The 21,705-nt window shown below is 34.1% G+C and overlaps 1 protein-coding gene across 1 annotated transcript in view; it reads left to right on the forward strand.

Annotated features, from left to right (window-relative positions):
* Nucleotides 1-19,125, forward strand: part of LOC142631527 (DExH-box ATP-dependent RNA helicase DExH14) — a 39,089-nt gene extending 19,964 nt beyond the window's left edge. Inside the window, exons 23-49 of the mRNA XM_075805693.1 lie at nucleotides 181-336; nucleotides 464-688; nucleotides 766-867; nucleotides 978-1,058; nucleotides 1,213-1,293; nucleotides 1,800-2,003; nucleotides 2,114-2,230; nucleotides 2,337-2,459; nucleotides 3,189-3,278; nucleotides 3,352-3,477; nucleotides 3,623-3,685; nucleotides 4,586-4,674; nucleotides 5,048-5,138; nucleotides 9,047-9,196; nucleotides 9,279-9,470; nucleotides 9,561-9,626; nucleotides 11,424-11,579; nucleotides 11,664-11,807; nucleotides 12,087-12,154; nucleotides 12,281-12,446; nucleotides 12,521-12,583; nucleotides 13,317-13,412; nucleotides 13,544-13,711; nucleotides 16,973-17,143; nucleotides 17,353-17,502; nucleotides 17,569-17,700; nucleotides 18,626-19,125. Coding sequence (XP_075661808.1) covers nucleotides 181-336; nucleotides 464-688; nucleotides 766-867; nucleotides 978-1,058; nucleotides 1,213-1,293; nucleotides 1,800-2,003; nucleotides 2,114-2,230; nucleotides 2,337-2,459; nucleotides 3,189-3,278; nucleotides 3,352-3,477; nucleotides 3,623-3,685; nucleotides 4,586-4,674; nucleotides 5,048-5,138; nucleotides 9,047-9,196; nucleotides 9,279-9,470; nucleotides 9,561-9,626; nucleotides 11,424-11,579; nucleotides 11,664-11,807; nucleotides 12,087-12,154; nucleotides 12,281-12,446; nucleotides 12,521-12,583; nucleotides 13,317-13,412; nucleotides 13,544-13,711; nucleotides 16,973-17,143; nucleotides 17,353-17,502; nucleotides 17,569-17,700; nucleotides 18,626-18,700 — 3,345 coding nt within the window. The 3' untranslated portion in view covers nucleotides 18,701-19,125. The remainder of the gene's footprint in view (nucleotides 1-180; nucleotides 337-463; nucleotides 689-765; nucleotides 868-977; nucleotides 1,059-1,212; nucleotides 1,294-1,799; nucleotides 2,004-2,113; nucleotides 2,231-2,336; nucleotides 2,460-3,188; nucleotides 3,279-3,351; nucleotides 3,478-3,622; nucleotides 3,686-4,585; nucleotides 4,675-5,047; nucleotides 5,139-9,046; nucleotides 9,197-9,278; nucleotides 9,471-9,560; nucleotides 9,627-11,423; nucleotides 11,580-11,663; nucleotides 11,808-12,086; nucleotides 12,155-12,280; nucleotides 12,447-12,520; nucleotides 12,584-13,316; nucleotides 13,413-13,543; nucleotides 13,712-16,972; nucleotides 17,144-17,352; nucleotides 17,503-17,568; nucleotides 17,701-18,625) is intronic.
* The last annotated feature ends 2,580 nt before the right edge of the window (nucleotides 19,126-21,705 follow it).

Raw genomic sequence — 21,705 nt, forward strand, 5'->3', positions numbered from 1 at the left:
GACCAAAGGCCAATTACCTTTTCAGTGATTGGTCTTCTTTTGTGTTGTCTTAATTCTCTAGATGCAGAGCCCTATGAAACACTTATCTGTAGTTTCTTTTCTCAAGGTTACTTTCTTTGCGTTAATTTTCATTTCATTTTATACATGCTGATGCCTGATACCACTTTCTTTCTGCCGTAGGTAATTGAAATGGTTGCCCATTCCTCTGAATTTGAAAATATTGTTGTTCGTGAAGAGGAACAGAATGAGTTAGAGATGATGGCACGCAATTCATGTCCGTTGGAAGTTAAGGGTGGTCCTTCAAATAAACATGGAAAAATTTCCATTCTTATTCAGGTTACATTTCTTCTTTCGCCTTTTTTTCTTTAGGTTTTTTTTTTTTGGCAGTTGGCACTATTGCTAATTTTTAACTGAAAGAAAAGGCAATATGTAGTGACTAATATATTGGTTATTTTACTTGCAGTTGTACATATCTCGAGGCTCGATTGATACCTTTTCATTGGTTTCTGATGCTGCATATATAAGTGCTAGTTTGGCTCGTATTATGAGGGCTTTATTCGAAATTTGTTTGCGCAGAGGCTGGTCCGAGATGTCTTTGTTAATGTTGGAATATTGCAAGGCTGTGGATCGGCAAATTTGGCCCCATCAACATCCACTTAGACAATTTGATAGGGATATTTCAGCAGAAGTTTGTCTGATATACCTTTACTATCTCTCAAGCTAAACTTTTGTTGCCTCTTTTATTAACTATGTTGGTTGGTCCAGATAACGCGAAAGCTTGAAGAACGAGGGGCTGATTTAGATCGCCTGCATGAGATGCAGGAAAAGGATATTGGAGCACTGATTCGTTATGCACATGGAGGAAAGGTATCAATCATTTCATAAATTGGTGTTTTAAAATTTTAAACAGTCTTGGATTCATATGAAAATTAGATTCTAAATAACCCTCTCTCTTTCTTTTCTTTGGGTGATGGAAGTTGGTTAAGCAATATTTAGGATATTTTCCATGGATCCAGTTATCAGCAACTGTAAGTCCAATCACCAGAACTGTTCTCAAGGTAATTCTGTGTAATCTTTGAAACCAATGAATTTTTTCTATTAAATCTTTGAAATTGAAACTTTCTTTCTAATCATGTGAAATTAAAATTTATATATTTTTCTGTTGGATTAAATTGATTATCCTTTTTTATGTAATCAATTTTTATTTCTCAGGTGGATCTGTTCATAACGCCAGACTTTACATGGAAAGATCGTTTTCATGGTGCTGCTTTGCGTTGGTGGATTCTAGTTGAGGTGCTGAGTCTGCTGACTTGACAAATACTTTCTTGGTTAAAATTTGGGAATTTAGCACCTATTTTATTAGCTGCTAAATTGTCTTAAAGAATCACTTCACTTTAAAACGTTGAGGGTTTAATTGTGGGAAAAATATTGTTGATTAATACGTGTAGGATGTGAATTTTTAAGTGCACAGGAAAAAATCCTTTAAATTTTAATAGGGTTGATGAGTTCAGACTCTCTGCAACCAATGCTATCTTTAATTTTTATCACGGTGGCTAATATCTGGCAATTCTGTTTGTACTAGATTAAGTATAGAAAATTTTACTTTGCTAGGTTTTCTAGGAATTGCTCATGTCATTTGAAATTGATCTCATTCTTGGTACACTACTGGTAGTTTAAAACTTTTGGTGGAAAATACGTCCTGACTAGGTTTTACTATCATTCCTTGTGGGTCATGGTAATAATTAGGTTTCCATATTTTCCAACATCTGCATTGGATGCCTGATCAATCTTTAAAACAGGATTCAGAGAATGACCATATCTACCACTCTGAACTTTTCAATCTGACAAAGCGGATGGCTAGAGGGGAACCTCAGAAGCTTTCCTTCACTGTGCCGATATTTGAACCACATCCACCCCAATACTACATTCGTGCTGTTTGTGATTCTTGGTTGCAGGCAGACGCTTTCTATACCATTTCTTTCCATAATTTAGCACTGCCAGAGGTATCATATCTTATTTTTTCAATTTTGACTAAACTCAAATTGTAGTGGTTTTGTATTGCTACTTGCTCATGCCAAATCTCTTTCTCATATAAAGACTATGGTTCCTTCAGGGTCGTACTTCACACACAGAACTTCTAGATTTAAAACCTCTTCCAGTGACTTCACTGGGTAACAGTTCTTATGAAGCCTTGTACAAATTTTCACATTTTAATCCTATACAAACGCAGGTTTGGTTCCAAAATTTTAGCACAAGTATTGTTAGTTGCTACTTTACTATTTCAGAACAATGACAATTTGAATTTGTGGTTTGATGCATTTGCTGGAATTGGGCAGACTTTTCATGTCCTGTATCACACAGACAATAATGTCCTTTTAGGAGCTCCCACTGGAAGTGGGAAAACCATATCTGCTGAGCTTGCTATGCTTCGCCTCTTTAATACTCAGCCTGATATGAAGGTATGTAAATTAATTTTCTCCATGCATTATAAAACTAGAAGAGTATTGTCTCTATAGATCTTTGTTTTGCTTTCTATTTTTTTCCTCTTTCATTTTTTCTTTCTTCTTTTGCATATCTCTCATATATTTTTCATGTGTTGAGGCTACAACCTTTTTGTTTTCTTTTTGAATGAAATATGCGTATCAAGAAAAAAAACCTCAGTCTGATACAAAGATGTGTGCAAAATTTTCTCTGCCCAACAAAAAGTGGATCAGCATATAACAATTTGATAGAGACAAATACAACAAAAAAGGACAAGGGTTTTTTCGGTGGATGTTTGCTGATTGGGCAATTCTATTGATGGGCAAATCAGTATTGCTAGATATACTCCTCTAGTAGTATGTCAAATTATATGGATGCTTAGTTATTGGGTTAGAGTTTAGGATACCCAAAAACAGAAAACAAACCAAAAAAAAAAAAGTAAAGAAAAGAAAAGAAGAAGATGTGTTCTCACCTTAACTACAGTAACCAAATTTGCTTAACAAGAAGAAATGTCTATTTTCATATGGTACCAGAGTATATGTTTTGAACACATTCTATGGTTCTTTTAAAAACATTATCAAAAAACAAACTAGGTTCCTTATTGTGCAGGTGAACTAAATGGTTTCATAATCAGTGTTTTAGTCATTAAATTTTTTAGGTGCTTTATTTCATGAAGGGCAGTATGCTTAATTGTTGTCTAAATGCAGGTTATTTATATAGCACCATTGAAGGCTATTGTTCGGGAAAGAATGAATGATTGGAAAAAGCGTCTTGTCTCTCAGCTTGGAAAGGAGATGGTGACAGGATTTGCTTATTAGTCATTAAAAAATTTTAACATTGGTAATGGTATTAACAAGATATTTTTATCAGGTTGAAATGACTGGAGATTATACTCCAGATATGATGGCCCTCTTGTCAGCTGATATCATAATATCTACTCCTGAGAAGTGGGATGGTATCAGTCGTAATTGGCATAGTCGAAGCTATGTCACAAAGGTGCATCTATTTGTTGTAATTTTATTTAATGGGAATTTTTTTTCCTTTCATTTTTGTACATTTTATAGATATTACAATACTGAATTGCTAGATCATATGCATATTTCTGCCAGTTAGGTATTGATGTGTAATATCTAATCAATAGGTTGGTCTTATGATTTTGGATGAGATTCACTTACTGGGAGCTGATCGTGGTCCTATCCTTGAGGTATTACTCAACAACTGCTGTAACCTTTTCCTGAGTGCTGCCACTATAATGGAATCTAAGTTCTCTGAGTTTCATTATTTTCGTCTTGTCTTTCTTGATGGTTTTTTTATTGAAGAACTGATTCTTTATTATCTTGTATTAAAATGTAATGCATAGCACATTGAAAGAAATTTCACTGTTAAGATATCCAGACTCACTGGTCTGTTAGATTCCTGTTGTGAAATATTGCTAGGTTTTTTTGCATTAGAGTTGTGTACATTCATGTAATTTCCGCAAGTGGATATCTTTTTCTTTTGATTTTCAAGAGAGGCAATTTTTTTGCTGGTGAAAGGGCAAAAATGGACTGGAAAAAAATTTACAGCAGAAAATAGCTGAGACATTTCTCATTTTATTTGAATAAATATTCTGTTTCGTTTTTTTTTTTTTGCTAACAAGGGTGTCCCGAGTTCTTTGAGCACCTGATTATCCCCCCAGGGGGTGTAGTCTCCCCTCTTCACATACAAAAGTAATTATGGGGAGGAATTGGTTGGCCCTAGATGCTGGCTAGAGGTTTCAAACCTAGTACCTCTCAGTTTAAAGGAATAAATATTTTTCCTTTTCTTTCTTGTTTCATTAACCTACAAATTAATAATATTATATTTAATTCTACAAATTTTTTCTTCATTTAGTCTATGGATGGTCATCTGTCCTGGGTCTTAGTGACAGTGGAAATCTTACTGAGTTTGTTTATTTGATTTCTTTTATTTTTTTTTGGAATTCTATGGTTACAATTCTTTAGGCTATCTTGTTTTTTATATTGGTCATGAGGTGGTTCCAGTGGAATAAAATCCTTTTCTTATCCAAAAAAAGAAAAAGAAAAAACGAAAGAGAAATCTCAATTATAAAACTAAATGTTTCCAGGTTATTGTTTCAAGGATGAGATATATATCCTCACAAACAGAGCGCGCAGTACGGTTTGTAGGCCTTTCGACAGCTTTAGCAAATGCAGGGTATGTTTATACATAATTTTATAGTTTCTTTGAATCTTCAGAATGCTCTTGCTTCTTTTCTGTTGGATCTCACTTCCATGCCTAGAATTATCATTATTATGTTTGTGTTTCATTTCTCAACTATTTGGCCTCAGCAGAGCATATATATATATTTTGGCTTCCATTCCTGTCTATCTATAATAATATTTTGTGAAATAAGTTTTTGATTAAGTTAATGTCATGAAATATTTTTTGTTAATTTTATGTGTTTACAAAATGTTTGCACTACTACTTAAAAAAAATTTGTTTGAACATTGAATAACGAGAACAATGTCTGCAACCACTATGCTCGATTCTTTTTACTTTATGATTTTCTCATGTTCTTTTAATTTAGTGATTTGGCTGATTGGTTGGGTGTTGGGGAAATCGGCCTCTTCAATTTCAAGCCAAGTGTGAGGCCTGTACCTCTTGAAGCTCATATCCAGGTAGTTCCTTCTTCTCATACTGTCTGATATTTCTTGAGATGTTCTTCAATTATATTATGTATTCTATGATATATACTACCTCTGTACTCAAAAGCATGTTCTTTGAAAGAGACACTTGTTTGGCGTTGGGGGTGGGGGGGTTTGGGGACATGATGCTTTGACACTTCATACTTCAGTTTATAACTTCTACAGTTTTTTTTTTTTGATAAGTAAGAATGATATATATACGAAAGGCTACTCTATGCAATAAAAGCACAGAACAAACCAAAAAATTACAAGAAGAGAAAAAAGAAAACAAAGAAAATACATAATATAAAACCAAACAACAGATTAATTACAAAGAGAAAGAGAGCTAAGAAAAGAAAGGAGAGAATCACTAGTTGTGAGTCCCCAAGCCCGAGACCAATCAAAAAGAGTTCCACTAAAAGAAGCAAGCATCTGATCACTGGAACTATCCAAATCCTCAAAAGTCCGTCGATTCCGTTCATTCCAAAGACACCATAATATGCACAACGGAACTGAATTCCTAATCTGAGATGAATGCTTCTCCAACTAGTTCCACCTGCCAAAAAACAATTCTAGAATTGATCTAGGTATGACTCACGACAATCCAAAAGATATAAAAACAAAGCTCCATAACCGATAAGCCATCTCACAATGAAGGAGTAAGTGGTCCATTGTCTCCTCACAATGTCGACTCATAATGCATCAGTCCACAAAATCCAAGCCCCTCAATCTCAAGTTATCACCCGTTAGGATCTTATTCCAAGCTACATACCAAACGAAGAAAGAAACACGTCTAGGGACCTTAACTCTCCATATACCTTTCCAAGGAAAGATAACTGAAGGAGAATCTCGCAACTTGTTATAATATGATTGGATGTCAAAATCCCCATTAGGCTTCAACTTCCATCTCAACCGGTCTCCAACATCCATTGAAGGAGTATTGGCTCCTAAGATACGAAGAAAATGCAACCCTTCATCCATCTCCCAATCATTAAATTCTCAAATAAAATGAACATCCTAAATTCTTCTATCCTCCGCCCCTTGCCTTGACAAAGAGGCTTCTACAGAGGCCTCCTTGTTAATAGCAATACCATACAGCCTTGAGAAAGCCACTTGGAAATGTTGATTCCCATACCACCCATCCTGCCAAAATCTCACTCTATTTCCCAACCCAACAACAAAATAAACGTTTTTGCTAAAATCCTCCCAGCCCATACAAATACCTCTTCACAAACCACACCCATGAACTTCCCTACCTAACTTAGAAGTCCATCCCCCCACTCTTTCCCAAACTTTAAAGCTATCACCCTCCTCCATAGCCGATTCTCTTCTTTCCCAAACCGCCACAACCATTTCCCCAATAATGCCTTATTGAACGTGGTAAGTTTCCTTATACTTAAACCACCGTTAGCTATGGGTGCACAAACTTTATCCCATCCTACTAGATGAGTCTTTTTTTTTTGATAAGTAATCAGAAAGCTTTTATAAATGAAAGAAAGTAAGTCATACAAGAAGTTCATGATGATGAACAACAAGAGAAAAGCTACTAGAGAGATAAGCTAAGAGAGGACATAAACACAGAGAGAGAAGAACAATTAGTAAACCCCCAACAACGAGACCACTCTAAGAGACTACGCTGGCATAAAAGATTTAGCTCAATCAAGGTCTTCTCTTAGTCCTCAAAGGAACGGCGATTCCGCTCCAACCACACAATCCACATTAAGCACCCTGGAACCAAGTACCAGATGAGTCTTACTATGACTCCATAGAAAATCTCTTTGCAGTTTTTCAATTCTATTAGCCACATAAGTAGGAATGGTGAATAGCGATAGAAAATAGGTAGAAGGACTAGATAATGTGCTTTTAAGTAACGTCAATCTACCCCCCTTAGACAAATATAACTTCTTCCACTCGGCCAACTTCCGCTCAATTTTTTCCAAGATCCAAATTGAAGGAGATTTATGCGCAGCCCCCAGCGGCATGCCAAGATAAGTCATGGGTAAAGTTCCAACTCTGCAGCCTAAAATTTCAGCCAAGGCATGCACATCGTCAACCTCCCCTATTGGAACCATTTCAGTCTTTTGCACATTGACCTTCAAACCTGTTATAGCATGAAAACAAAGTAATAACAACCGAATATGAAGAATTTGCTCCACATCTGTATCACAAGAAAGAATAGTGTCATCTGCAAACAATAGATGTGAAACATATTCCCCACCACCCCTCATTCCTTCAACTTTGAAACCACGGATTAAGCCAGCTCCTTCCACTCTTCTCAACATTCTACTAAAAACCTCCATCATAATCAAAAACAACAAAGGGGATAGCGGATCCCCTTGAGCTACCAAAAAAAATCCTCTGGAGACCCTTTAATCAAGATAGAGAACTGAACTGTGGATATACAAGTACGAATCCACTTACACCACTTCACCCCAAAGCCCATCCTATTCAACAAATCTAGAAAAGCCTCCCAATTCACATGATCATAGGCTTTCTCAACATCAAGTTTACATATGACCCCAGGAACCCGACTCTTCACTCGGCTATCAACACATTCATTCGCAATAAGAACCGAATTAAGAATTTGTCTACCTCCCACAAAGCTATTCTGAGTTTCAAAAATCAACAGATCTAAAACCATTCTCATACGATTTGCCAAAACCTTAGCTAAGATTTTATACACACTCCCCACCAAGCTAATAGACCGGAAATCTCTAATATTAGAGACATCATTCTTTTTTGGAATTAAAGCAATAAAGGTAGTATTAAGAGATTTTTCAAACTTACAATATTGAAAAAACTCATCAAAGACCGCTAAGTTGTCTTTTTCCACTACTCTCCAACAATGATGATAAAAAGCCATAGTAAACCCATCCAGACCTGGAGATTTGTCCCTTCCAAGTCTCTTACAACTTGAGAAATCTCCTCTCTCTTAAACTTTCTTTCAAGCCAAACCCTCTCCATATCCCCAATACAATCAAACTCCAAGCCTTTCTACAGTTGCTCTCTTATGCTATAACTTTTCTAATGGATGTTTTGGGACCAAAACAAATTTGATAATAAGAATGGCATAATATTTTCCAAGTAATGGACTTTTATTTTCCCTTAAAAATAAACACAAAATGATATGAACAGTACTTCCTGAATTTGAAACTATAGAATTAATGAACAGTATAATATTTACCTGTTCTTATGAAGTCACTGTGAGATTATGCATATCTTTCTATTAATTATTTTATCATGTATGTTCTCAATTGACATGATAAACACATTAAGAGTGTTTTCTTGCAAAACTTTATTATCAAGTCTATTTCCTTGTGTTGTTGACTCATTTTAATAATGAAGTGTGAGTAATAATCTTATTGCTTAATGTGTGCCTGTTTAAATGTTCCTACATACTTTATATTTGAACATTATGTCTTTCACTTGATAAGAGCTGATGATCTTCTTACCTCTCCCAAAAAAAAAGGGAACTGATGATCAAATGCTATGGTTTAAAGGTATCACATTCAGCCATGTAAGTACCAATAGTTGTTGAAGTGTAGTATAGAAAGTGATCCACATTTTTACCTGATCATTGCCACCATTGACAATTTACTTTGTAAGAAGATGTGTATGAGGTCTAGACAATGTTTTATTCTCTTCTTTTTTGTCATGTCTAACCATCGCAAGATTTCTGAAAATTGTTTCATGTATAACTAACTACTATTACAAAATTTGGAATCTTTTGCTCTGGATTTATAAATCTTTATTTGTTCAAACTACAATGATATTCTTAGTGGATGGTAAATGAGATAGTAACAAATCCCCTGTTCATGATTACTTCTTCTGGTTGATGTGAAAGTTGATTGAGGCCTTATGTATTTGCATATTTCAATTCTGATGTCAGTTTCTATGAACAGGGTTATCCTGGAAAGTTTTACTGCCCGAGGATGAATAGCATGAATAAACCCACATATGCTGCAATATGCACCCATTCACCTACAAAACCAGTTCTTATATTTGTTTCATCTCGTCGCCAAACAAGGCTTACTGCTCTGGACCTCATTCAGGTGTGATCCATTTCATACCTTGAATATGAATTGTTTAATTTCCAGTGCCGTTAAATTTCTCTGTTTTTTTTTGTAATGGAAGTTTGCAGCTTCAGATGAGCATCCAAGGCAGTTTCTTAATATGCCAGAAGAAGCATTTCAAATGGTTCTATCTCAGGTCACTGATCAGAACCTGAGGCACACATTACAATTTGGCATTGGGTTGCACCATGCTGGTTTGAATGACAAGGATAGATCTCTGGCAGAGGAACTTTTTGCAAACAACAAGATCCAGGCACTACTCTATAGTCTTTCATTTATTTCCTACTTAGGAAAAAAATTGTTTCAACTTTTTATACTAAAGAATTACATCATACAATTATAGGTATTGGTTTGTACCAGCACATTGGCGTGGGGTGTGAACCTTCCAGCACATCTGGTCATTATCAAGGTGAACAAAAATTAAATATGGTGTCATGAAGTTCTTTTTCACACTTTTACATGCAAAGAAAAATTGCAAGCATTAAAAAGTGACAAAGTTCTTTTGAGATAAATATCCAAGAGATTGGTCTATGTATCTGGTCTTCTGGTGACAAATTAAGTCACTCTACTCCTAATGAAACAGTCCAAGCACCTACTAATTGGCTCAAAAATACTCCTCAAATCAAGTGCACTTGTTTTGTAAGCCTTTCTTAACTGATTTTGATAGATTTTGGATGTTATACACATTATACTTGATTTCGAAAATTTCATTTGAACTTCCAGACCATTCAAATTTCATCTGTAAATTATTATTGAATTTTTGAAGAAAATCCAAATGATGTTTTAACTGAAAGTTTTGGTCCACTTTGTTGAGGGTTATGCTCAAACTAAGAGTAGATTTCAAAATTTTTCTTATTTTACTTATCAAAAAGAGAAAAAAGATTTCAAAAATTTTCTTCAAGGTATTTTATCATTTTGTCACCTGAAATTCTGCAGAAATCATATTTCATTGTAGGTGAAAGGTATTCATACTTGATTCCAAGTGTTCTACTTTGTCTCCTTCATGTGATATATTGTACTTGTGATATTCTTAGGTTGTATTAAGTAGGTCATTTGTATGAAGATTTGAGATAAGTACAGGGATACTGATCTGCCTCCAAGCCATTGGGACATAATTTTTCACTTAAAACAAAATTCCATCTTCCATATAACAAGATTGCAATTATATGTGCAATTTTATCTCTTGCTAGTGTTTTCATATATTTCCACACAATGAAATTTGGAATTTTTTTGAGTTAGCATTTTATTTTTACCTAGTGTTGTTTTGCTTAACTTATTAAAATCCTGAGCTATTTCAAGTGAAATTGTGCCACACTCATGTTATGACAATTTGAATCAAGAACAGCTGATCTAGGAGTGAACCCAACAAACTTTGTTTTACTAAAAGTTGGCGTCAGGATTCATGAACCTAATATGATCTGGAAAGAATACACTTTTTGTACTTGCAGCTCATGTAATTTGTAAAGCATCTGGAAAGGGAGCTGCCTTATAGTTAGTTGAACTTACCAGATTTCAGCAGGGATGAATCCTTATTGATAATTGATCAACCATATTTTTATCAGTTGGAGAGGAGCTTGGACTTTGTTTTTGAGAGCTATGGTGTAGTTTTATACACATATCTATAATCTTTACAGAAACTTGTGTATATTATTTAGCAATGTTTTATAGGAAATATTAAAGGTGAGACAAGGAGTTTGACATTTCATGAGTTTACAAGAAATTTTAAAGAAAAAAAAAAGTTTCTGTCATGGATAGATGTTGCAATATAGAATCATGTTTCAGTTCGTGCGAGGAAGAGAGTGAACATTTCAGGAGCTTAAAATAATTTTGAGGAAAAAAAAAGCTTTTCTGTCACGGATTAAGTACCACTTGAAAGATGTTGCAACATTTTTTTTAGGGGGCGCCCGCCGGGGGGGGGGGGGGGGGAGGGGGTTGCTAAATAAAGGCAAGGGGATCAAACCCTGGATCTTGATGACCACACGGGTAGGAGTGCCACTTTTCCAAAGAAGTTTGTAAACAAAATTATTTCATATGATTTAAGTAATACAGATTTATCACTGGTCGATCATAAGATCATGAATCTTATGCTAGGCAAGAAAGTACTGCCTTCAAATTCATGCTAGTCTGGCAGCTCACTATACTCTCTTTCCATTGTGAGATCCTTTTTTTCTCCATATTGTTAAGAAAACCTGTGTTTCTGTTGCAGGGAACAGAATATTATGATGGAAAAGCAAAGAGATATGTTGATTTTCCAATCACAGATATCTTGCAAATGATGGGTCGTGCTGGCCGCCCACAATTTGATCAACATGGGAAAGCAGTAATTCTTGTTCATGAACCCAAAAAGAGCTTCTATAAAAAGGTTAAACTCAAAATGGTAACTGTGTATGCTTTCAATGGTCCTTTGTTTGGGAATCTAGAGTAAGTTTGATGTTTTTGCATGCAGTTTTTGTATGAACCATTTCCGGTTGAGAGTAGTCTCAGAGAGCGGTTGCATGATCACATCAATGCAGAGATAGTTTCCAGCACAATTTGCCATAAGGAGGATGCAGTGCATTACCTTACCTGGACTTACTTATTCCGTAGACTGGTATTGTTTTGGTGATTACAGAAACAAATATATGGTTGCTAGACTGGAATTAGTCATACAAGTTATTTTAAACACTCTTGAATGTTTGGAAGATGTAATATACCTATCAGATCTAATCCTCCCCCATTCTTCCTCTTCAAGTGCTAGATTTGAAGATCATGAAAACCTTTTTTCAGAGAAAGGATTCACAACATGATTTATCAAATATGGAAAAAAAGATTAGATAATATTGTGCACATCAATGCTTATGATTTTTTTTTTCATGTTTTATTTTTACAGACGGTTAATCCTGCTTACTATGGCTTGGAGAGTACAGATTCTGAAATTATAAGTTCTTATTTATCTCGGTAGTAATTCTAAGTTCTTATTTATATCAGAAGTAATTTATTAGCCAGACCTTATGGAATTTTGTTGGGATGTGCCATCTTCTTTGTGATAGTGCTAAGCTGGGTAACTCTTTTATCTTTTTGCAGGTTAGTGCAAAACACATTTGAGGATCTGGAAGACAGTGGATGCATCAAGATGAGTGATGACATTGTGGAGCCTATGATGTTGGGCTCAATAGCTTCTCAGTATTACCTCAGCTACATGACTGTTTCTATGTTTGGTTCAAATATTGGTCCAGACACGTCGCTTGAAGTAAGTTGTAGTTATATTGGTTTCATTTTTACTATTATTTTAATCATGAATCTTACAAAAATTCTTCATTGTAGGTGTTTCTGCATATACTTTCTGCTGCTTCTGAGTACAATGAACTTCCTGTGCGGCATAATGAGGTATTTCTGATTATGTGTAGCCCATACTTGTATCCTGACTATCTTTATATACTAATCGAGTGTGACAAGTTTGAAAGGAATAAATTATATATAATATATCTGAGACTTTGCCCATATTATTTGGTAATGAACTTACGTGTTGCTTTACTGAATTCTGAGAAATGTCTTTCTTGTCAAGCTGAATAGCACTTGATACTTTGTTCAGCGGGCAGCTAATTAAAACTTGGAAGAAAAAGAAAGGACCTCAAAATTATATTCATACTCATTTTCATTCCTGTTGTCAGTTCTATATCTACCCTTGAGATATTTTCTTTATGACATGTAAAATTATTGTACCGATTATTTTTCTACAGTTCAGGCCTAAAAAAGGTCAATGTAATTTTTTGTTGATTATTATTGTTCTGAAACAGTTTGTTCATCATAAGCTCATTCTTTTTAAATTCCAATGAGCTCTAGCTCAAATGACAATTCCTCCTCCCTTAATAATGGGATGGAGAGTAAGGTTGTGGTTTCAAGACTCACATAGTGCGTATATAACTTACTGATAAACAAAATCTCATTCTTTTAAATTATTCATGAATTTTTGCTATTGTTTCTTCAATTTTTGACACATACACACTGAATTCTAACATTCATGCCATCCATTGCTTGCATGGCCTCATCTTAGTTGATATTTTTGGCAAGACATGTTTGAATTTTGTATGTATATCTGTTTCATCTCTACCCTTTATAGGAAAATTACAATGAAGCATTGTCTGAGAGAGTTCGATATATGGTGGATAAGAATCGCCTTGATGATCCACATGTCAAAGCAAATCTGCTATTTCAGGTTGAAACTGCTTTTGACATCAATTTTAGCATGTCTTTTTTTTTGTCCTTCTCTATCCTTCTATCTTTCTATTGAACTTTCCCTTTCCCTAAAGTTTTATCTACTTACCATACATATTTTTTGGGAGACAGGCACATTTTTCTCAGTTAGAATTACCAATCAGCGACTATGTCACAGATTTAAAGTCAGTGTTGGATCAAAGTATACGTATCATCCAGGCCATGATAGATATATGTGCAAACAGTGGATGGCTATCAAGCTCAATTACTTGCATGCGTCTTTTACAAATGATCATGCAGGTATCCTCCATACCAATCATGATGAAGCTATGGAAGATTAATTTGTTACTTTTTGCAAATTTGTCTATTCAATTTGGGTTAAAACAAATTTGTCTATTCAATTTTAAAGGTCTAATTATATGTGTCTTAGGTTTAAAACAATTTTTAATTTGGGTTTTTATTTAACAAGTTGTGGTCAATTTTATATTCAGGGGCTAATTTGAATTTTTGAGATCCCTGTGAATTAAGGTTTTTTGATAATTTATTTGAGTCTAAAATTTGGGGAAGGCGGCCTACTAATCACCTCTCCTAGAGCCCCCTAGAATTGGGAGTTTTGTGCACTAGGTATGGCTTTTATTTGAGTCTAGAATTTTCTAGGAAATCCTTAGTATTTCATGTTTTCTTTTCTTTGAGTTCATTTCAGTCTTTTATTAGTTATTACTTTAAGGACAAGGTTTCTCTCCAAACCCTTCAAATTCCTATATCTTTTTATGCATAATTTTGTTCCACAAAAACTTGAAATTTAAATATTTGATTAACGACATAGTTATTGATCATTGATCTTCTTGAAATTTTGTAAGCATGAAGAATATAATAAAAACATGCAATCCAAATGTTAGATTTTCAAAATTCACGTCCAATAAAAAGATATAGGAGGAGTTTGAGTTTGCATATTAATGTTCCATGTACTTGATGATTAAATGGAATTGATCAATAAAAATAATGAGTGTTTAGTATTGAGACATGTTCCCCTTGTTAGTCTTCTATCCTTTTTTCTCTCTTTGTTTTCCTTTTCTTTCCCATGGTACCGTTTGTACAGCCCTTGAACACTAAATTTATCTATCTTTCTTTCTTCTTCCCTACAACCCCAACTCAAGTCTTTCCTTTTACCAATAAACCCTAAAACGTCATATACTTTCTCTATCAAATAGTCATGAAAAACTTGTCAACCCTAGCTAATTTTGAACCCTAACCTTTTCTTGTACAACTCCTTAAACCCTTGATGCACAATAGGTATCTTGGAAAACCCAAGAGTAAGTAAGATATTGATGTTATCGCTATGGATCAATTTGAGAAGGGTTTAAGTTCAAAAGTCTTCCAAACCGCGCACACTAGGTGTGATGGTCACTCCACAAGTATAAAGTTTTTGTGAGATAGGAGGCAAGGACTGAGGTTCAAGTCTTCAGGAGTGAACTTTATACAAATATATACTTAGATTATGTTAGAGTAGAATTTCTATCTTTTTGACATGCGTGTTCACACCTATAACACACAGGTTCGACCCATAGTAAAAGCATTTTTACTAATAAAAAAAAAATTGAAAAGTTATTTTATCATTTCAATTTCAAACGAATTTAATGATTAATGATGTGTTGCGGAAGAAAAATTCATTATCCTTAGTGCTTTGATTTGAAGGTGATTGAAGAGTTTATGCAAATTTCAAATTCAAATGTTCTTGTTCGTCAACACTTTAAACTTGACATTGAGGCTCCAACCAAGGGAGAATGATACAATTATGGAAGATTAATTTGTTACTATGCAAATTTGTGCCCGTTTGATACAACTTATTTTTCAGATTTTTGAAATAGGGTATTTAAAAAGGTTGTACCTAGGAAAAAAAAGAATGAGGCTTTAAAAATTTATACCTTTGAAAAAGTGCGGTTTTCAATCCACTGAAGCAAACATGCCCTTAGTCTATTCAAGATTTTTTTTATGTGATCCACATGTGAAGTAAAAGTCATGTGTTTTTAAAAGTTCAGTTATATGCGTCTCAGGATTACAACAATTTTTAATTTACAAGTTATGGTCAATTTTGTATTCAGGGGTAAAACTGTAATTTCGTCAATTCCTATGAATTAAGGTTTTGTATGACATCTTGGTATTTCATTTGTCTAATTTCAAGGAGATCCTAGGTATCTTATGTTTTATTTTCTTTAAGTTCATGTCAATCTTTTATAGTTATTACTTTATTAGGTTTTAGTTTACTAGTTAGGAGCTCTAATACTGCTAGTACAATAACAAGTATATATATATATATATATATATGTCCAATGTACTCGAAGAATAGATGGACTTGATTAATAAATATTTTGTTCATTAAGTATTGAGGCATGTTAATCTTATTGTTCTCTTTCTCCTTTTTTATTTATTTTCTCTTTCCTCCTCTTTCTCGTGGATACTGTTCATACCCTTAAAACAGTGTACAATTTCCTTTTTCCTTATAACTCCAGTTCAAGCACTTCCTCTTAACTATGGAAACCCTAAATAGTCCATAAAAACTTATCAAACCCTTGCCAATTTTGAACCCTAACCCTTTCCGTCAACAACTCCCTAAACCCTAGATCCATAAATCCTTCTAAATCAAAACCCACCACAAGCACACAGACAAGGTTCATAATTTGTTCTCATTAAGCCACATATGACTATTTATAATAAATGTTAAATTCAAGAAACCTGTAGCGATCGTGCAGTATTTCATATTAACATGATTATCTTCTTTGATGTTGCCAGCTAAATGGCTGAAGCCATGGTTGAGCATTCTTAGATTTCATTACTTCCCATCTCTTTACTGTGTTTTACATCTGGTGTTACTGTAATGAAAGCTCCTGTTTGCTGTATTTTTCTTCTTTTAATAATTATTTTCCCAAGTGAAATATTTCCTTAAAAGGCATAATCTTAGACAATAAACATTCCTACTGAAGTTGGGAGATTTAACCAAAGTCAGAATAGAATATGGGTCTTGATGCCAGCTGACCGAATGAAATGAGAAAAATGAAGCTTTCTCAAAAACGACCCTTGTTAGGTTCATATTTGTGGATTTGTTTGTTCTGGGTTCTAGTTAAGAGTTTGAAGGATTTGGGTTTTATGAGTTATATACTAAGTCTAAGAAATATGAGAGAACATAACTTATAGATTATCTTTTCTATAGCAATGAAATCCAATGGTAAATTACGTTTTTTGATAAATTATATTTCACCAGTAAGCAGAAGGCATTGGGAATCAGCCTCTAATAAAAACATTGGGGGCTTCCTACCAATAACTCTCCCAAACCCCCTTAGAAGTGGGAGTTTTGTGCATTATATATGACCTTTTTGTAAGCAAAAGGAATACTTGCACCTACTCAGTATGTGAATGGGGAATTTACCCAAATTGTTCTTAATTTATGTGTTAAAGTTATTAAATTGGATTTTAAAAAGATCTTGCTCTTTTGCTCAGTCTATTTGTTTTTATAAAAATATCACTTTCTCCTTCTGTGCCTCTGATCTTTTCGATTGTTTTCAGAGTTTATGGTTTGATGAGGATTCCAGTTTTTGGATGTTGCCATCCATGAATGTTGATCTTGCAAGCTCATTAAACAAAAGAGGAATTTCCACCGTGCAGCAACTGTTGGATCTTCCAAAGGCTACTTTCCAGACTGTGATTGGAAATTCTCCTGCTTCAAGATTGAATCAGGTGTGGAGTGCCCCTCTAAAATGGTTTAATTTTTTAATGCTTCTAGCAACTTTTGTCTTTGCAACTACATGCCCACATGGAGGGTGGTGACAATATGAGGCATCAGTTGTCTGATTATTTAGAAACACAGCTGCTATTTTTTATTCTTAGCTGGCAAGAATGTCAAATGATTTCAGTAGTTGTTAATCTTCTATATTTTGTTTTACCAGGATTTGCAGCATTTTCCCATTGTTCAAGTGAGATTAAAACTTCAGAGAAGGGACACTGATGGTGCAAAATCCCCCACTCTAACCATCAGATTGGAGAAGATCAATTTCAAACGGAACAAATCAAGAGCTTTTACCCCCCGGTTTCCCAAGGTAAAATTTCACCTCATTATATATTAGCAGTCAGTTGCACCAACTAAGCTTGGATTGTTTTTACAGGTTAAAGTTGAAGCATGGTGGTTGGTTCTTGGTAACACCTCCACCTCTGATTTATATGCTCTGAAAAGGATTTCTTTCTCTGATCGCTTAGTCACCCACATGGAGTTACCATCAACCCTGGGCAGTCTCCAGGTCAAATTTAATTCCCTCTTTCTATTTCAGTCCTGCAGCCCCCCCCCCTATTTTCTTCTTATTCTAAATGTTCTTTTACATGTTAAAGGTTTTTAATGGTTAGGGATGGAAACCAGTTAGGTTTGGGATGGCAAAGCCCTCCCAAAACACCAAAAAAAATTAAAATATTCAATTGAGAAACCTGTTCCCATTTGAACCCAATTAATTATTCAATCGAAAAACCTGTCCCAATCCAATCTGGTTTAGGATTTGCCCCATCTAATTTCATAACACCCAAAACCTGACTCACCAGACCATAAAGTCTGCCAATCAATAATACATAAAAAGGGGCAGGCAAAAGAAACTGTGAGATGACAAAAACATCCATCCGAAGGTCTTTACTACTCGTCAACAATCAAAACGATCTCATTGTATTAAAGGAAGCATAGCATCATAGACTAGTTGATATGGCTTTACAGACTAGTCATCTATTTCCTCTATTTGGATGTTTTAAAATGTAAGAGGGAGAAGAGGAGAGTAGATGTTGTTTTCTTTTGTTTGGTTGTAGTATGGGAAGAAGAGAAAATGATGAAGTATCATATGAAGGGCAAAACTTCAGTACTGAATATTAGGTTCCCTATCAAAATTCAGATCCATGTTCACATTGACTAATACATCACAAATAGCATTATCTTTTCCCAAAGAGGATTAAATTCAATCAAGTTATATGAATTATGTCTCTCTTTTTTTTAATAATTTTAAATTCAAACATATTTATCATAAAAAGGGGATTTTTATTTTTTATTTTTTATAACATTAGCATTGACATGAATTTTTTTTTTTTGTCAAAAATCTATTTGGAAATAAATAAAACAGTATTTATTCAAGTTACTTCGTCAAAAACTAAAAAGGAATAATACTTGGATATTGTATTTTTTTTTTCCAGGGTATGAAATTGATTTTAGTTTCAGATTGTTATCTTGGTTTTGAACGAGAATACTCCCTCGAAGATCTTCATTGAATGTCAGCAAATAGTGGGAATGTGGATGTTTTAAAACCACCACATTTGCTGTCCCAGAGCTGGAATTGGGGCGAAGCTTTGTGAAATAAATTATTTTATGTTCTTCCCAACACCAGGGGTGGCTTGCTGATTGAACATCAAAGGGGGTAATGGAGTCTCAGCTCACCTTGACAAATAAGTAGATATATATATATATATACACACACACATATAGTTTTAGATTCATTTTATTATTGTGACGAATGTGCTGTCAGCCTTAAAATCGTTATCATAGGTATCAGCAATAGTTTTTTTTTTTTTTTGTTTTTTTTTTTTTGAGAAAGCCAGCAATAGTATTTGAGAGTACATATTTGGAATTTATTAATACTAGCTTGTAGCATGTGCATTTTACGGATTTTTTTGAAATATCTTTCTTATTGGTACCATTATGGTAATTTTCAAGTTTTAAGTTGGAAAAAGTAACAATAAATAATTTGCTTTATAAACAACATTTTCAATCCACATTTCTTCAAAATTTAGCTGAAGATAATGTACGCACAATGTTGATGGAATCTCTCATATGTGACTAAGAAGAGAACTACTATTTTCATGATTATTAGTTGTATATATAATATTTGTAGCAAAATCTATAAGTTAACATAGCCCTATGTCTATAATATGATATCCGTAACTTGTAATCTTAATAAAAAAAGATTAAATATCTATGTAATTTCTATAACTTAGCATAGTTTGATTGTTAATGATGTGATAATAACATGCTGTGAAAATGTATTTATAGCAAAGAATAGGCTGGGCTTAAAATTGGAACAAGTTCTAATTGTTAAAATTATATAGTGATAAGATATTATGATCAGCTAACCTTATTTGGCTTCTTAAACATTTACATTTGAAATACTAAAAAAATTTAGCTTTTAGTACTTCAAAAACTTACTTTATCTATTTTAATATCTCACTTAATAATATACCTTATATCTCATTTTCTATTTTAATTTCAACTCATAAAAATAATATAAAATAATTTCAAATTTTTCAAAAAAAAAAAAACCACCACAATATCACAGCCACGCCAACACCTTCCACAACTCTCCCACATTTTTGCACGACCTGGCTGAGATCTCTCTGCCTCTTCCACATTTTCCCGTTCTTTCATCACATTCTCCTCCAGTGACATCACACAAGAAACCCAAAAAGATCACCCACAAATCCCACTGCAATACTCGTAAAAATGCCAGCCATGAAACCTAAAAATCACTTTGAAAACCCAGAAAAATTTCCAGAAAAATACAATTCCCATACATCTTTTTATCTTCCACCCCAAGCTAAAAGTCAAAACTCCTCTACAAACTCATATCCACCGCAACACATGGCACTTAAAACCCACTAGCACACCAAACGCATTACAAGACCACCACACCTCAAATCTTAGCATGACCCACCACTCATGGCCAAGACCACCACACCAAATTCAACCCATGGCCCACAACGTGAACCACCAACTCAACCACCGCAACCTGATCAACACCCACCACAATTGCAACAACCCACAACAAAATCGAAACCTAAGAACCCAACCATCACAACTCAATCAAACCAACCCACGACCACAACCCGATATGAGAGAGAGAGAGAGAGATGAAATAAAAAAGAATAAGTCAAAATTAGCAACTTATTACAGTAAGCTGTTACTAGTAACAGCTCACAGTAGCCCGTTAGTCATATTTTTTTAGATTTAGCAGTTCCAATATAATATGTTTTTTTGGTGTATGGGGTTCTAAAATAGTATTTTAACTATTTTGGCAGACCTATTTGAATGCTCTAGAGAGTAACTATTCATTGCCAAAATCTATAAAAAAAACTTAGGTTTATTAAATGTTATGATGAGAACATCTGTTAATTATATCGGAAAACCTAAATTATTTGAAATTTATATATGAGCTTAACGTTAAATTTCTATCTAGAATTTTTCTGTTGGTAAATTTCATAGGCAGCTGATGAGTCTAGAACCAGAACCCAAGACCTCATCTGCCCCCTAAAATTTATATCATGCAAATTTTGAGACAAGCGTAATTAAATTTTTCCAAAAATAAAATAGATTTATCCCACCATTTATATCGGCTCCGTTAATGCTACTTTTATCGTGGTTTATCATCCGCATAAATTATGATGCAGATCCTCTAGAGTTCTTAGGGTACTCTACCAGTAGAGTTCATTAAATCCTAACCACTCTTTAATGATTTAATGGTTTAGATTCTGCCATGTCAACATTTCATTAATAATATTCTTGAAATAATAAAATAATGTTGTAAACAAAACAATTAAGATGATTATTAATGAAATGCTGACATGGCAAAATCTAGACCATTAAATTATTAAAGAGTGGTTAGGATTTAATGAACTCTACTTGGTAGAGTACCCTTGCAACTTTCATAACATTTCATCACCAAGTTTCATTCATAATGTTAATGAATTGAATGATTGAATAATTTTTTAAAGGATGCAACTAATAAACCTTTGGCGTAAATGCACTTTTAGTCCCTATATTTTGACCTGATTTCTATTTTAGTCCCTACATTTTATTTTTACCACTTTTAGTCCCTAAACCAATTAACGCGTAACGTTTAAGTCCTTACCGTCACCCAACTAACAGAAAATGCTGACGTGGCAAACAGAGGGTACTGTTTACACAATAAATGCTGACGTGGCGAATAAAATAATAAAATAAAATTATATTTATTATTTAATAAATGCCCAATCAGCAAAAATAATAATTAAAAAAGACATTTCATGTTTTTTTCTAAATTCTTTTAAAATAAAATAAGATAATTAAATTAAAAAAATTCAGAGAGAGAAAGAGTGTTCTTCACTTCACTCATATGGGTGTAGAGAGAGAAAGAGTGATCTGGATATGGTGAACATCGTGTCCTTCACGTTGTTCTTCTCAGTGGCATACTACTTGCTCCACCGGTGGCGCGACAAGATCCGAAACTCCAAGCCCCTCCACTTGG

Source organism: Castanea sativa, chromosome 4 (genome assembly GCF_040712315.1).
Source record: "Castanea sativa cultivar Marrone di Chiusa Pesio chromosome 4, ASM4071231v1".
Taxonomy (NCBI): Eukaryota; Viridiplantae; Streptophyta; class Magnoliopsida; order Fagales; family Fagaceae; genus Castanea; species Castanea sativa.